At 33.7% G+C, this 15,764-nt stretch overlaps 3 protein-coding genes across 3 annotated transcripts; 2 read left to right on the top strand and 1 right to left on the bottom strand.

Annotated features, from left to right (window-relative positions):
• Positions 1 to 82: 82 nt before the first annotated feature.
• Positions 83 to 2,337, bottom strand: MONOS_7954 (maltose alpha-D-glucosyltransferase; the record flags this gene model as incomplete). Its single annotated transcript, XM_067878321.1, has 10 exons — positions 83 to 243; positions 384 to 496; positions 718 to 801; positions 934 to 1,120; positions 1,342 to 1,583; positions 1,647 to 1,848; positions 1,898 to 1,916; positions 1,972 to 2,113; positions 2,194 to 2,212; positions 2,259 to 2,337. The coding sequence occupies 10 exons, from the start codon at positions 2,335 to 2,337 to the stop codon at positions 83 to 85; spliced, it is 1,248 nt and encodes a 415-aa protein (XP_067727861.1).
• An 88-nt stretch (positions 2,338 to 2,425) lies between these two features.
• MONOS_7955 (putative protein kinase) lies at positions 2,426 to 6,393 on the top strand. Its single transcript, XM_067878322.1, has 5 exons — positions 2,426 to 2,816; positions 2,874 to 3,385; positions 3,559 to 3,863; positions 4,084 to 4,223; positions 4,573 to 6,393. Exons 1-5 carry the CDS (start codon positions 2,469 to 2,471, stop codon positions 5,779 to 5,781), a joined length of 2,514 nt encoding a protein of 837 aa, XP_067727860.1. The 5' UTR covers positions 2,426 to 2,468; the 3' UTR covers positions 5,782 to 6,393.
• A 6,898-nt stretch (positions 6,394 to 13,291) lies between these two features.
• Positions 13,292 to 15,491, top strand: MONOS_7956 (uncharacterized protein; the record flags this gene model as incomplete). Its single annotated transcript, XM_067878323.1, has 3 exons — positions 13,292 to 14,228; positions 14,298 to 15,089; positions 15,205 to 15,491. The coding sequence occupies 3 exons, from the start codon at positions 13,292 to 13,294 to the stop codon at positions 15,489 to 15,491; spliced, it is 2,016 nt and encodes a 671-aa protein (XP_067727859.1).
• Between the last annotated feature and the right edge of the window lie 273 nt (positions 15,492 to 15,764).

The following is a 15,764-nucleotide window of genomic DNA, read 5'->3' as shown; positions in this document are numbered from 1 at the left end:
TAGGAATTAGAAAAGACAAAGCAGAAAATATAAAAATTAAAAAAGCAAAACAAATTAAATAAGCAAATAAAACTAAACAATATTAATGATGAAACCTATCACCAAGAAACACATTGTCACCCATCCCAATCTCATCTCCATAATAAATGACGGGTGTTCCTGGAAGCGAAAAAAGCAGTGCATTCAGAAGCTCTGCCTCCAAGCGGCTATTTTCTACGAGTGGAAACAGACGCCTTCGAATGCCTTTTGTGAAGTTTTATATTTGAAAAAAGAAAGAAAGAAAGATAAAAGAAAAGAAAAGAAAAGATGAATATTTATCAAATTCAAGCAAAACATCTTTTAAATTAAAGGGGGAAAAAAAATTAAGTTTCAAAGTGTCAAACCCAAATTACATCGCATTCTTGCATCCTTTGCGTATTCACCCCACATATACTCTCTCTCTTCTTCACTCACCATTTCGAGTGTCAATTCATCGTGATTGCGAAGAAATACAACCCTGACAACAGAACATGAGAAATTGGGCAAGCAGCAGATTGGAATTTGAAATTAATCAAGAGAAAACAGAAGAAAATAAGGAGATAAATAAAAAAAGAAAAAAGGTGAATAAAAAATGCAAATTAAAAAAGGAAAAGTTTTTAGAAAAGTTCTAAAATAAGTAATGATTATTCTTGTACTCATAAAAGAATCAAAAAAAAAAGAAGGTTGATTTAGACAAACCATTGACATGCAGAAGGAATATCTGGTGTTTCTTTCATAACTTCAACAATTGGAAAGCGAGTCTCTTTGCGAAGAGCCATGAACCTTTGATTATTGGGGGAAAAAATAATAATAATGTCATAGAAATTTAATAATTCAAAATCACCAGAAACAAAACACGAAATAACCGACATTCAAAATTTTCAAATATAAAATAAATAAATAATAAGACCACACAATCTTGGCATAACAGGGAAATGGAAGCTCATGTCAAATTCGTCTCCTCTTCCAAAATACTCAACCGCATCGATCGGCAGCTGGTTCGCCTCCGAAAGAAGGACTGTGCCAGGAAACTCGGCGTCCATCATCCTTCGAAGGCGCTTAAAGAACTGGTGTGTCTCAGGAAGGTTTTCGTTTGATGTTCCTGAATGAAAAAGAGGTGATGAAGTTGAAGATTGATAAAAAACATAAGAAATATAAGGTTTATGCAAATGAGATATGTTTGATAAAGCATACAAATGATTAGAATAAATAATCAAAGTTTGTTGAAATATGCATTCATAATAACGAATACGCTTTTTAAAGCGAAAATGATTCAACAAAAAAAAAACTCTCAACGATTTTAATTCTCTCCAAACAACAAACCTTCTCTTTCATACAAATACGGGACTGCGTCTGCCCGAAACCCGTCAATTCCAATTTTCAGCCAAAATCTTGCAACGTCCATCATTTCTTCTTCGACTTTTGGATTGTCGTAATTCAAATCTGGCTGATGTGAATAAAAGCGATGCCAAAAATACTGCTTCCTGACTGGATCAAACGTCCAGTTTGATTTCTCAGTGTCTATAAAAATGATGCGCGTTCCAGAATATCTTGTATCAGTATCGCTAATTTTGTTCAGAAAAAGAAATATTTTCAAAAACATCAGATGAATAGTTGTTATCTCACACCTCCACACATAATAGTCTGAATAAGGATTTCCTTTGCCTAATCTGGACTGCTGAAACCAAAAATGCTGATCAGATGTATGATTCATTATCAATTCGATGATTACGCGCAGTCCGCTTTCATGAGCAACTTTCAAAAACCATTTGAAATCTTCAAGATCTCCAAAGTCAGGATGGACTTTTCGATAGTCGCGAACATCATACCCTATAAACAAGAATACAACAAAAATAATGCATAATCATAGGGCTCAAACCATCATCTTTCAGAGGGCTCTTTTGATATGAAATAAAAAAAATATCAAACATGAAAATCACTTCAAAAACAAACATCGAAAAACGGAAGAATCCAAAGGCAAGTCACTCCAAGTTTCTTTAGATATGGAATCTTTTCGGCCAATCCCTGAAAATCACCTTTCCCATCCCTATTTGTATCACAGAAAGCCCGAACATGTACTTCGTACAGCACAGCTCTTTAATAAAACCATATGAAAGTTGCAAAATAAAAATACGCAAAAATAAATAATGACCATCAGGGCATAAATAGTGATACCTCTTGTACCAAAGAGGATCTTAGAAAAATGCAATGAAAAATAAAAATAAAAATTCAAAGAAAACCTTCTGCATTTGAATAAGGATGAATCTTCACAAGTTCATATGGTTGCTCTAATCTTTGGGCCGGGATGTGATGAATCATTAAAGCCTCTGTACGTTGTATTACGAATGTTCATGTTTCCAACTAATTTATTGAGGGTCAAATATTGAAGTTTTGTTGTGGGACTCAGTTATGCCTTAAAATTTGAAAGATCGGGGTTATATTTGTTAGAGATGATTCCTTCTTGGTTTACAATAAGAAAACCTTTAGGAAATGTTGATTCTACAAGTTTCGATGTTATTGAGCGACGTTCAAAAGGCACATCGTCTCAAAGAAGGCTTTGTTTCAGTGAAGACGGAGTTCGAAGCATGGAAGGAAATGATGTCATATGGTTTATACCTCGAGAAATGCTAATTGGTGTTTATCCTGTTGGCAATGAAAGCAATGAGTTTTCAATCATTACTTTTCCAGAAATGACATTTTTTGCTGAATCAAATAAAACAATGCAGAAAATTTTTCAAGCTCAAGAAACATACAGGCTTCAAAATAGATTATTTAATGAACAATCAGAACCGTATTTGGTTTGAAAATATCACATGTTTTGTCACATTTGAATTGTTATGTGATTTTTTTTTAAGCCCATCGAGCCTGCAATTTATGATGCTGAAATTCTTGATCCAGATGATCAATTTATTGGTCCAAGGCTTCCACCGGAAGTTCTTCGTCCCTCTGTTCATTCTACAACTGCCACAGTTTTGGATAGCAATAGTGAAAAGCAAACAGCTGAACCTCCCAAGCCTCCTCCAACTCAACCAACTGTTCCTCTTGGATGGTCTTTAACTCCAACTTCGAACAGAAAATCAATCAAAGATTTTCGATTGCTGGCAGTTATAGGAAGAGGAGGATTTGGGAAGGTTCTTCAGGTGCAGAATCGAGATGATGGGAAAGTGTACGCAATGAAAATCATGAAGAAAGCTATATTGCACCAAACGCACAGCGAAGAAAACATTTTAACAGAACGGACGGTCATGGCGATGTATTCAAACCATCCGTACATGACGCATCTTCATTATGCATTTCAGTCAAAGAGTAAGTTATATATGGTTATGGACTTCGCGAATGGAGGAGAACTGCTGCATCACATTCAACAGTGTGACAGATATATTTTATTTATTTATTTATTTGAAATAAACATTTTTTTTTTGAAATTAATATTTTTTTCTTTTATTTTATTATTGATTTGACATTTATTGCTTCATTTCACTTCATTCTTAATTATTATTTCAAACATCATCATCATCTTATTTTGAACTAAACTTTCAGTGGAGCACTTCCCCTTGGGCTTGCAACCTTTTACATCGCCGAAGTCTGCTCTGTGATGCACTATCTTCACGCGAACAGGATCGTCTACCGCGACCTGAAACCCGAAAATGTGCTGATTGATCCGTCTGGCCATGCTGCTTTGATCGACTTTGGGATGGCTAAACTGGGTGTGGACGGGGCGGGCTGGGGAAAGAGGAAGAATTTGAAGAAGAAAAACGGGAAAGTCAAGAAATTGAAGCGGAGAGACGAGAACGTGCATGACGGTGCTACGACGAAGAGCTACTGCGGGACTCCGGAATATATGGGTATGAGGGATAAATGATGGCTTGATTGAAATGATTGAGGAAGAAATATTTGTTTTTTTGAAAGAATACGTTAGAATTGACATGTTTTAAATGATGAGTTGGTATTTATTGAATGATTTCAACTGTCAATTCAATAATCTTTTTGATGATTTTTCTCCTTTTCTCATATTTCTTTTCTCTTTGTATTACAAATAACAATAACCTTCTTCAATCTGCACAGCACCTGAAGTTCTGCGTGGTGAATCGCACGGCCGAGCTGTTGATTGGTGGAATGTGGGCACTCTCTTCTACACAATTGCGCTGGGAACACCTCCTTTTGTGGGCAAGACACCTTTTGAAACAAAACAAAATATATTGAATGTGTGAGGGAAGGAAAATAAATTAATAAATAAATAAATAAGAGAGAGAGAGAGAGAGAGAGAGAGAGAGAGAGAGAGAGAGAGAGAGAGAGAGAAAGAAAGAAAGAGAGAAAGAGTAATTTTGTATTAGCATTTAACATATTATAAATAAATATTACATGTAAATGCATTTTCTAATGTTGGCATTGTCAATTGGACAATTTCTTTTATTCTTTTTCTATTTTTTTTTTTATTCTTTTATTCAGATCTTTATTTTCTTTCACTCCTTCTATTTCATTTCTTTTTATGCTACTCTGTCTTTTAACATATTTATTAATTACTTAATTTATAAAATCTTTAACATTTCCCAGTGCAATTACTATCTCCCGCCAGACATGCAGCCAGATGCTGCTGACTTCATTCGCCGTCTTCTTGTTTCTGACCCTTCGCAGCGGCTCGGAACGATCAAGTCATCCGTTGCGAAGGCGATCCAGGAAGCAGAAGAATCCCAATCTTCATCACTCACACCTTCTTCCTCTCTTTCTTCACAACAACAACAACAAACGCAGCAGCTATCTTCAGAAGCTGGACAGGTTGCGGAGAATATTCAGGCGTCTTCAGGGCAGCTTGCACAGCAAACAGCTTCTTCTTCTTCTTCTTCTTCTTCTTTGCCTGGCGGTGGCATATCGTATCTTTCATGTACTTCCTCTTCCTCTTCTTCTTCTTCCTCATCCTCTTCTTCTTCTTTGTTTGGATCTGATGTTCCAGGAGAAGAGCAGATATTTTCACATCCGCTGTTCACTGGTGTGGACTGGTCGTTGATTGAGCACAAGAAGTTTCCTCCTCCTTGCAAACCGGAATTGAAGAGGGGCATTTTTGACTTGACGCATATTGACAGAGAATTCATAGAGGAGCCAGCAGTCGACACAGAATCAGAGGAAGAGTCAGAAGAAACGAAGGAAGAATGCAAAATGAACGAGGAAAGAAAGAAAATAGAAGGAAATGAGTGGAAAGTGGTGGACAAGGAAGATAATGAAAGAGAAGGGGGAGAAGAAGATGCGATCAAAAAGAAAGCGAACTGGATGGAAAGTCTGAAGAAGATGAGGAAGCGGGCGCTGGATGCGAAGTTTTTGGGGTTTGACTTTGATGAAAAGATAGCCGAAGACATTCGGCTGAAGAAAGTGAGGAATTTGACGGAGAAAGGAACAACTGGCGGTGCTGCAGATAGCAAGCTCGCAAAACAGCATGAACACACATCATCTTCTTCTTCTTCTTTTTCTTCTTCTTCTTCAAATTCTTCATCTTTAAATTCTTCATCTTCATCTTCATCTTCAACATTAAAAGCAGGAAGCACTGAAAGATGCACAGCAAAGGAGAAGAGGGAGGAAGGAGAGGAAGAGAAAGAGGAGTCGAGCGAAAGTGAGTATAAAGAGACGATTGTGAGTCCATTGTTGGATGGGTATTATGAAGATGATGATGAAGACATTGAAGAGATAGATGAGAACGTGTATTTCAATGGAGGAAGAGAGATCGATCCATCTGAGTATCAGTTTGTCGATGATCCAGAAAACCCTGCTTGATGAATTTTTTGATAAATTTTATTAAATTTATTATTAATTTTATTTCTTTATTTATTTTCCCGTACGACTGATTTGTATTCATAGCCACTTTGGAGAGGTTGAGAAAGAAATGATTAAGTGAATATGTCTTTATTAATAGTTTTATGTTTTGTAAAATTGTTAAAATTTTGTTTTCGTTGTGTGATATTTTTCTTTTTTCTTTCATTTTTCAGACTTTTTCATTCAGATAACTGATTGACTTCGAGTTTGGAGCAATCTGTTGATCTGATAATTAATTTTTGAGATTCTTAATACGAATTGTTTTTGAAATTAATTGAAAAGAGATATGGATGATCCTTTTTGAAATCAAAATTTCGTTCCAGTTTTGATCTTATTTTTTTTTTCATAACGGGAATCTTTAAAAAATAGCACAAATCACAAATGAATTCTTACTATTCAATTGGGAAAGAATATTTTCTTTCAGTCATTTTCATTGAAATATTATGCACTTTTCATTGATTTTTTGAGATTAAAAAACACAACAGAAATTGGTTTATTTTTTGACATTCGTGAAATGTTGGAAAACTTTCTGTTTTGATTTCAATGATGTTTGTTTACAAATATGAAAATCGAATTTATCTTGCAATATTTTTTAGTTAAAAAATGTTGTAAGTGAAACTATTTTTTTGTGCTTTGTGCATAAAAAGCTTGAAAGTCCGTATTTTTGCCCCAATTGTTTTTTCAAAAGCAAATTAATTTGTGGCAAATGCACTATTCACCTCACAAGAAAATAGTCTAAATTTTTTGATAAAAATATTGTTGGTGTTTAAAATGGTGAACACATTTTATAACTGTGGATTATGCCATTATCTCAACAACCATTGATAGCAGCATTTCAACACATTTCTTTGTTATTCCCTCAATGAATACAAACTTCTGTGATATACTGTGATGGAACTTTTTATTGCTCAGAATTTTGAAAAAAAAAATATGTTAAAAATTTTTTTAGAAAAATTCTTTATGTTATACAGTCTAAACCTGATATAATCACATCGAATACAATCACATTCGTTTATAGTCACATTTTTCGATGCACCGACATTTTTTGTTTGTTTTTCATTCATTCTCCATCGCATATAATCACAGGGCTGTAAATATATGTCTGAATTTTTTTGAAAAGTTACTTTTGTAAATTTTTCAAATACAATAAAAATTTCATATTTTCAACAATTTTTTGTTCCCACATTAGAAACTTCAATAAAATGAAAATAAAAACATTGTTCAGGTTTTGATATCCATTTCAGCAAAGTTTAATCCGTGAGAATAAAAAATTGAAAAAAATAAGAAAATTTTATTTTTTTTAGAAAATAAAACGAGATGAATTTTTCACAAAAATACACCCATGTGATCACATTTTTTATTATTATGGGTGAATATTTCATGAAAAATCGTTTTTTCGATCAAAAATTTCAATTATTCGCTTTTTCAAAAATGTGCTCAAATAAGTCAAAATAATGTGTTTTTATGAAAAAAAATAAGTTTCGTAAGTGAAAAATGCGTTTCAATGAAGAATTTTCAAAAAATAAAAAATTAGACCCAAAATTAATTAATAAATATTTTTATTTTTATTTTTTTCTGTGTTAAGCAGCATTGTATATTATCACAATCGGATATGGTCATAAAAAGTCGTGCAAAACCCGATGTGATTATATCCGGTTTTGACTGTATTATCAGGTGAAAAAGAATATTTTCTTCAAAATTTTATTCAAACACACCAAAATTCACCAGAATTGAATTGATAACATCATTATAATTTATTTCCACAATAGTTATTTTTTAGTAAGTTGGAATGAAATTTTGATTAAAATAGAAATTTTTTATTTTATCTGAAAACAAAACAAAAGGAACCTTCAAAAAAATTTTTTGTCATTTTTTAATTTTCCTCCTTTGTGATTATTTGTTATCACTGTTCGATCAACAACAACACTTTCATTTTTTTTCCAATTTTTCTTTCTGGTTTGAATGATCAAGACAATAATAAAAGTTGCCTATTCAATTTATCAACAGATGAATGAAAAAGACGAACTATTGAATTTTGATGTGAATGTCTTGACATTGCAAGAAGATATTTATTTTCAAAATACATTTGAAGAAAGTCGAGAAATGAAGATTGTTGTTCTTTAAGAGCAGAAGTTGCGTTTGTTCTTCCTCGTTGCAAGTGTGAACAATTAGAAAGAATATTTTAAAAAAATGTCGAATTCAGAATGAGCGAAGCACGTCAGTTGAAAAAAATGAAGTTGATGTGTTTGTTAATTTTTCAAAGACTCTGTCTATATTTTTTCGAGGAATAGATTTTTTTTTTCATGTAATTGATTTTAAATGGTATTTTTTTGCTTCAAATGTTCCAAGATTGATAATAAATGATTTTGAGACATGTAATATTTCTGGAATTATTTGTTTTTTACAAAAATGAACACTATTTCGATTCTTCTGAAATGATTATTATCCCCGAATTTCTGAATAATGAATCGAGACAATCAAAACTGATGTGGGACGAAATTTTTTAGAAAAGAAAACAAACATTCAATTTCTTCTCTTCTTGTTGAGAGAGATGCCACTTTATGGGTCATGTCACTTGAAGTGATAAAAGGGCATGACGACATTTGCTGATCTCAAAATATCTTGCGCCATAAAAATAACCATATTGGCGCGAGAAGAGAAAAAAAAAAAAAAAAGGGGTTGGGTAACAAAAAGGGGTGGGCAAACAGAAGAAATTGAATGTTTGTTTTCTTTTCTAATTAAAATGCATAACATTTTAATTGTCAAGAAAACTTCCATTCAATTTCTTCTCTTCTTGTTGAGAGAAAAACTTAGTTGGAAGCTGTTGCTTTGCAGTCTGGCCTTCGACCGAAGGAGCGGAAATCATATGTCTTGGACTCTTTTTTGGCTTGTGCCCTTGTGCGTATAATGAAAATGTCCTCTTCTTCTTCTGATCTGTGCTGTTCACTGTTCAATGCGTCTTGGGTTTCATCGTCCTCTCTTTGAATTTGCAACGGCATAAGTGCAACAAAATACCTCCTTCAATTTTAGGATTTTTTTCTTTTCAATAAAAAAGAAATAAATAGCATAAAAAATAAACACTTTTGGGTGGAGCAGTTTTTTCAAACTTTTACAAAAATTTTCCCAGAAAATCTTTTATGATCAATCCCATTATTAAATCTTCTATTATGTCTTTTTTTGTTTTCAACGCGAATGCTTCTAAATTAAAGATCAAACAGCATATAGCTCAGAACAATTTATAAAAAGGAGCAAATTAGGTGCGAATTGAAACTTCCTTTATTATTTTTTAAACATTATTCTCAAAATTTTTGTTAAATTAATCCTCACGTCTGTATTTTTATTATTTTGTTTTTATTTCATATTTATTGAATTTTATATTAAGATTAAATGAAGAAATATCTTTATTAATATTGATTTAATATTATATTCATGCCAAAAGCGGTTAATTATTAAAACATTTCATTTTTGAATATAAAACTGTTACAATCAAAAAACGAAGAATCTTTTTTATGATATTTGAATCGGAATCGATTTGAGCAATTTCAGTATGAAATTTTGCATTATTTAATCCATTTTGAATGCTTCATTATTTATAAATGTTCTATAAAGTTTGAAAATAAAAAATCACAATCGGAAAGATATTTCTTTCTAATTCTTGACTTCATTCTAATGAAAAGTTCGTTATAATATTTTTCACGAATGTTTGAAATGAGTATTAATTTCGTGATGCATGAAAATAAAATTAAATCGGATTGAAATGATGAAAAACGAAAGTTTTAAAATAAAATAAATATTTGTTCAATATAAGTGCGAATTTTCAATGAAATGTTGAACTGTTGCTGTTGATGTTGTTTTCTGAAAGTGGTGTCTCTGTCGGACACAGGCAATGCAATAAATTTCTGCTTTGCTGGTATTGAATTTCTTGTCAAATGGGAATTTAAAATAAATTTTTCCCTATTATTTTCCGTTCTGAAAGAAAATTCTTCTGCTTCTGAAAAAAAAAAAAGAATTCGACTTTTTCTTATTCAAACTTTACCTTTCTTTTTCTTTTTCTTAACATTTAACACACGCAGATAAAGTCATTCATTTTTTATTGATTGATTGCGTCATATGGGACTAATTTGTTGAAAAAATAGAAACTTTTGCAAATAAAATAAAAAAGAAAGTTGCGACGGAAATTGAAAAAGAGACGAATCGGATTATATTTCCTTATAAGATGAGAGGAAAAGGAGATTGAGTACGAAGATGAATTCCAAGAAGAAATGAATGGGAATTTATATGCAGAAGAAGACGGTGATGCGAAGAAGTGAATATCTTCATTAATCTGTTTGGATTGTTTTTTCAAGTGTTAATTCATGGAAAGAGTTGTTTTGAAATCAGTGTTTCGAAATAAGCAGAGTATTGGAAGACGAAGGGATGTTTTCTCATCAGCCGTAATGTTGTTGTCCCCCACCAGCACTTTCTTTCCCAGGGTGGAGTGTTTAATATTCTTGGTGGAGCTTTTGAACGTTGAAGACTTCAGCGGAATGAGCACCGGGTTCTGAGCGATTTGCTTTTTTGTGTCATTAGTGCTATGCTGATGAATGAACTCCACCACAAATATGCTGAAGTCCAATTTTTGTGTTGGTGTCAATGAGACACATATTGCCCCAATCTGAGTATCTGTTGCAGTGTGGTGGTGTGCACCGAAGAGAGAAAGATCGCACTGATTACTGAAGCTGAAGGAAAAGGATTGAATGACAATGAACGAGGTGCGGGAGAAGATGATTGTTGGTGTCGACGATAATATCATTGGAGATGCGATCAATGAAGATAGAGAAGACCGTAAAGAAGATATCTTAGAAATCCTGAACTGTTTCTTGGGAGCGAAAAGTTGTTGAGCATATTTGTTGTTGTGGCAGGTGCAAAGAGGAGAAACTGAAACGAGGAACATTCATCAGCAAAAGAGAAGAAGTGGTTATTTTGAGTGTGCTGTCAGCTGAATGCGTGGTATTCACTTTATTGCTGAGTAGCAGATACAGGTTCAGAGAAATTGTCCAAGAATGTTTCGCAAATGGTAAAACCATCACGATTTGTGAATGTTTCTTCCATTTGAGCTCTTTCGCATCACCTATTTTATGAGATGCTTGTTTCCACATGTGTTGTTTCAGCCAACTTTCTGCTATGTGAAGTCCTGCTCTGTGATGAGGCATCTGTTGAATATGTATAACACTCCTTTTGAATGCAAATGAACACAAAATTACTTCAGCGCTCCACAAAAGTCGAAAACGCTGAATCCATCTGTCGGATGATGGAACAAATAATAATTTTCTGAAACGTGCATAGATGCAACTTGCTGAATGATTCAGCATCATGATTGTAATTAACAAGATGAGGATCTTATCTTTTGGCATCCTTGATGAAGAGGTTCTTTCTTCCACCGCAATCGTTGGAGAAAAAAAATATATGAAGTCAAAAAGCGATGTCTGTAAATGAAACAGTTACTGCTGAGTTTTCAAGAATGATGGCTTTGAGGAAGAAAACAAGGAAGATAAAGAGAATATTTCGATAAAAATATTCTGTTGGAAGAATTAGTTAAGAAAAGATTAGCTGCAATCTGCCATTATGCACAGTATTATCAGCTGTTCCTGCATTCCACACTCTTTGTGTTGGAGTTGTTGATCCACATTGCTGGAATGGAGATTTAGTTATGGCATTGCCACTGAAGAATACATCATTTCCTTTTTCGTTTTTGGCTGTGTAGCCATCGAAGAAACAGAATGTGATGAATTTGAACCCGCTCATCCAGGAATATGTTCTTGTGCAGCACAGCGCAGCACCTCCATAATTTGCAGAAGCAGTCAATTTGTTATTTAAAAACTGACAGTCATTTACCAAAAACTGATTTGGTTTTTCTTTCGGAGGCCAATGAAATGTGAGAGAACCAGCAGAATTACCACCAGAATTTAAGATGAGCTTATATTTGATAAACCGAAATTGAGTATTTTTGGAATGTTTTTTTGCCTGAAATTCATATTATTTCCTATCAATCGTTTATTTGACAAATTCTATTTTTAATTTTTGAGAATGACCAAGCAGAATTATTTGTATTTTTCAACGTTGTCAAGAACACACCTTATAATGCAAATTATCTTTCATAAAAAGATATGTCCTTACCATCCTTTTCGAATATGTTCTTCATAACGCAGTTTTATTATCTTAAGTTACAAATTTGCAAACATAATAAAAATACAGACGTGAGGATTAATTTAACAAAAATTTTGAGAATAATGTTTAAAAAATAATAAAGGAAGTTTCAATTCGCACCTAATTTGCTCCTTTTTATAAATTGTTCTGAGCTATATGCTGTTTGATCTTTAATTTAGAAGCATTCGCGTTGAAAACAAAAAAAGACATAATAGAAGATTTAATAATGGGATTGATCATAAAAGATTTTCTGGGAAAATTTTTGTAAAAGTTTGAAAAAACTGCTCCACCCAAAAGTGTTTATTTTTTATGCTATTTATTTCTTTTTTATTGAAAAGAAAAAAATCCTAAAATTGAAGGAGGTATTTTGTTACACTTATGCCTTTGCAACTTCTTTCCTCTTTTCCTTGTCATCCTGACAGTCGGCATAAGTCTAAATGCGCTCCTTTTGCAAATTGCATTTTTGAACCCTCAAATTATGATGAATAAATAGATAATAATTATTTAAAAACTTTTTATGGACCGATTTTTCGAAAAAAATTTTTCTTTTTGAAAATAATGATTATTGAAAAATGACCCATAAAAACATGAAATTATTAAAAAATAAACAAAATTATCAGTAAATATGGATTTTAGTCCATCAGAACGGTTTGCATTATTATATAGACTTATTTTATTTGTAAGCTTTCATCAAAAAAATATAAATCACAAACAAAAATTTTATTAAATATCTTTGATCCAACCCACAATAAAATTTTTAATGTTTGGAAAAATTGAATATACTGTTTTCGGTTAATAAGAATTCAATAGTTTGCTATCCTTTCATTTTTGTATGTAAAATTAAGTATATTATTATATGTGCACTTGTTTTATATTGAAAACAGCTTTTTTTCACAGTTACATTAAAGTGTACCTTTTTGCTTGAATATTTTAAACTACCTAATATTAGTTCATTTACGTTCGCAAAGGAACGCAAAAGGTTATAAATGACTCTTTAAATAACAATATTATTTATTTTGCTTTAATATTTCATATTTTTTCTTGTTCTTTTATATTTCTATGTTTTTTTTGAATTAGATAAGATCATTGCATTATAAAATGAAACTTTTTACCCAGATAAACTTCAATTTTTCAATGCAATATTATATTGAGTTATTAAAACAATGGACTTTATTAAAGTTTGTTGTTTGTATGTTTTCAAAAATATAAAGAATGAGATTGATTTAGCTTTTCTAGTGGATCTGATGTTGAGAGCTGTAGATGTGAGGATGAGCTATGCCAAACAATGCTGAAGCGGATGGAAAACATGGAAAAGGGGACTGGAAAGAAAACAATTGAGATTGAAGGATCCACAGTTATTCAAGATTCATTCAACTTGTCCAATTATCAGATTAAAAAAAGTGTGAAGATTGGAGAAGAGAATTTGAAAACAACTTTGAATTTTGAAAAGGCAATTGGAAGTCAATTGGAATATTTCATGGAAAATGAAATTCACCTCGAATTGAGGAATATCCAACTGCAACTGACATCTGGATTTGACAATTCAGCCAAAACAGTTATTTCAAACAGAGCTGGCGAGTTAGTGATAACTGGATGTTCATTTCATTCAGAAGCAGAATTGAACAATGGATTTGATTGTGTATTTGTGGATGTGATTGGAGGCAGTGTGGAAGTGAATGATTTCTCGATGGAATTAAGCAATGTTGTAAACAATATTTTTGTCATTCATGATTCTGGAATTACTTGCCATTTTGTGAATGTTCTAGTGGAATCATTGAATGAAAGTGGAAGATGCATTTTATCAATCAAGGAATCTGAAGCAGGATTGAAGATTAATGAAGGAGAACTGATTGTTGATAAATTTGTGATGGAAGGTGGAGTGACGCTGACGATGAACGGTAAATCACCAATAACAATAACCAATGAAGAGAAGTTGGACATAAAGAACGGCAGGGTGAGTGGAGTGACGGTGGAAGGTGGGAGCGGAGAAGGAGGAGGATGCATCGGTGCAGAGATACAAGCAGAAGGAAGCGCAGTAGTGAATAACTGCAGTTTTTCATCAATATGTACAGGAGGAAGTGGGATGAAAGGAGGAGGGATGATGATATCGGTCGGGGAGTGTGGAAGTTTGGAGATTAAAAGCGTAGCATTCACGGGATTCCAGGTGCCAACAGAGGACAACTTGCAGAAAGGAAGAGGAATGGGAGGAGGGATGTTTGTGAGTTTGGCAGATGCAATGTGATCATTTAAGATGGAAGGAGTGACATTCAGCCAGTGCAATGTTTGGAAAGGGAAGAAAGTGTTCAAATCAGGAAATGAGCTGGACGAGGTTATTTCGAACGAACAACTGAAAGAGGAGTTGAGTGCAAGTGATAAGAAGTTATTGGATGAGCTGTGTGGATGGGAAAGGAAGACAACAGGAGAAAATGGATATGTGATTCCACTGGTTGATTATCTGTGGGATAATTGGAGTAGGAATGTGTTCGTTTCGAAGGAAAATGGAGGAGACTTTAGTGGATGTGGATATTCAGAAGCACCATGCTCATCAATTGATCACTTGATATCGCTGAGATATGAACCACTTGGAGATGGCGAATCGCACATCAAGATTGTTGGATCAGGGTCTCTTCGAAAATCTATTTCATTTTTGTTATCATCATCTTCAAAAACTTCAGTTGTATCAATTGAGGGAGAGAAAGAAGGAACAGTTCTGAAAGTGAGTGAGGGAGGAAGGAATGAAGGTGAAGGAAAAGAAGGGGGAATGATAGCATCGAATGTTATTGGTTCATTCATCAATATTTCATTTTCTCTTCCAAATGAATTAGCAAATCATTTATCATTCATTCATTCATTATCATTCTCCTCTGCAACTCTTTCAGTTGAGAGATGCTCATTTGTATGCGAGGATGAAATAATGAAAGTGATTTATTGCTTGATAAAAGCAGATGGAGGAAATGTGGTGGTTGAGGATTGCACCCTTACTCTCTTCAATCTGGCCAAAGGGGTTTTAGAGTTTGTCCCTGAAGTGGAAGTGATTGATGTGATGAATGTGTCTGTTTCGAACACAACATTCTCAAGAAGCAGTTTAATTTCGCTGAGTCAGCCGTTGCTGTCAAACATGTTGATCAATAAAGCAACAGAAAACAAAAAAAATCGTGAGGGTGAACGACTCCTCGTTCACATATATCACATGTTCAGAAAACAGAGCATGCGTGATGAATGTTGGATCATTTTCATCTGGGATGGAATGTGAGATCGAAGGGTGTGTGCTGACGAAGTGCATAAGTGAGAAGAGCAAAGAAGGAGGAGGGATGAAAGCGTGTTTGAAGAGAGGGGAATCAGAATTGAAAGTGAGAGGATGCTCATTTGTGATGTGTATGTGCTCAACTGAAGATGGAAGAGGAGGAGGGGCGATGATTGATGCAATTGATCCGAATGCTAAATCAGTCGAAAAGGAAATGCCAGCTCTTGGGGTGAAACTGTAATATATCCGATTCATGATGAATGATGCGTTTGTGGGGAAGGATGTGTTCATTCGGTGTAACTCAATTGAGTTACAGTTGAATGAAAGACTATTTGGACTGGACTTCAGCCAGGAGGTACTGAAGGAGGAGAACTCGATATGTGGGTCAGACAAGGAAAGGGATGATGTTGATCTGATTCCGCTGATCACATTCTATTATTCTTCACAGGTGTTTGTGTGTGTGAATGGGAGTGACAGCAGGCAGTGTGGAGCACAGAGCAATCCGTGTGAGAGC

Source organism: Monocercomonoides exilis, assembly GCF_001643675.1.
Source record: "Monocercomonoides exilis strain PA203 chromosome Unknown scaffold21-1407046, whole genome shotgun sequence".
Taxonomy (NCBI): Eukaryota; Preaxostyla; order Oxymonadida; family Polymastigidae; genus Monocercomonoides; species Monocercomonoides exilis.
The sequence above is the reverse complement of the archived record's forward strand: the minus strand, read 5'-3'. Positions and strand labels throughout refer to the sequence as shown.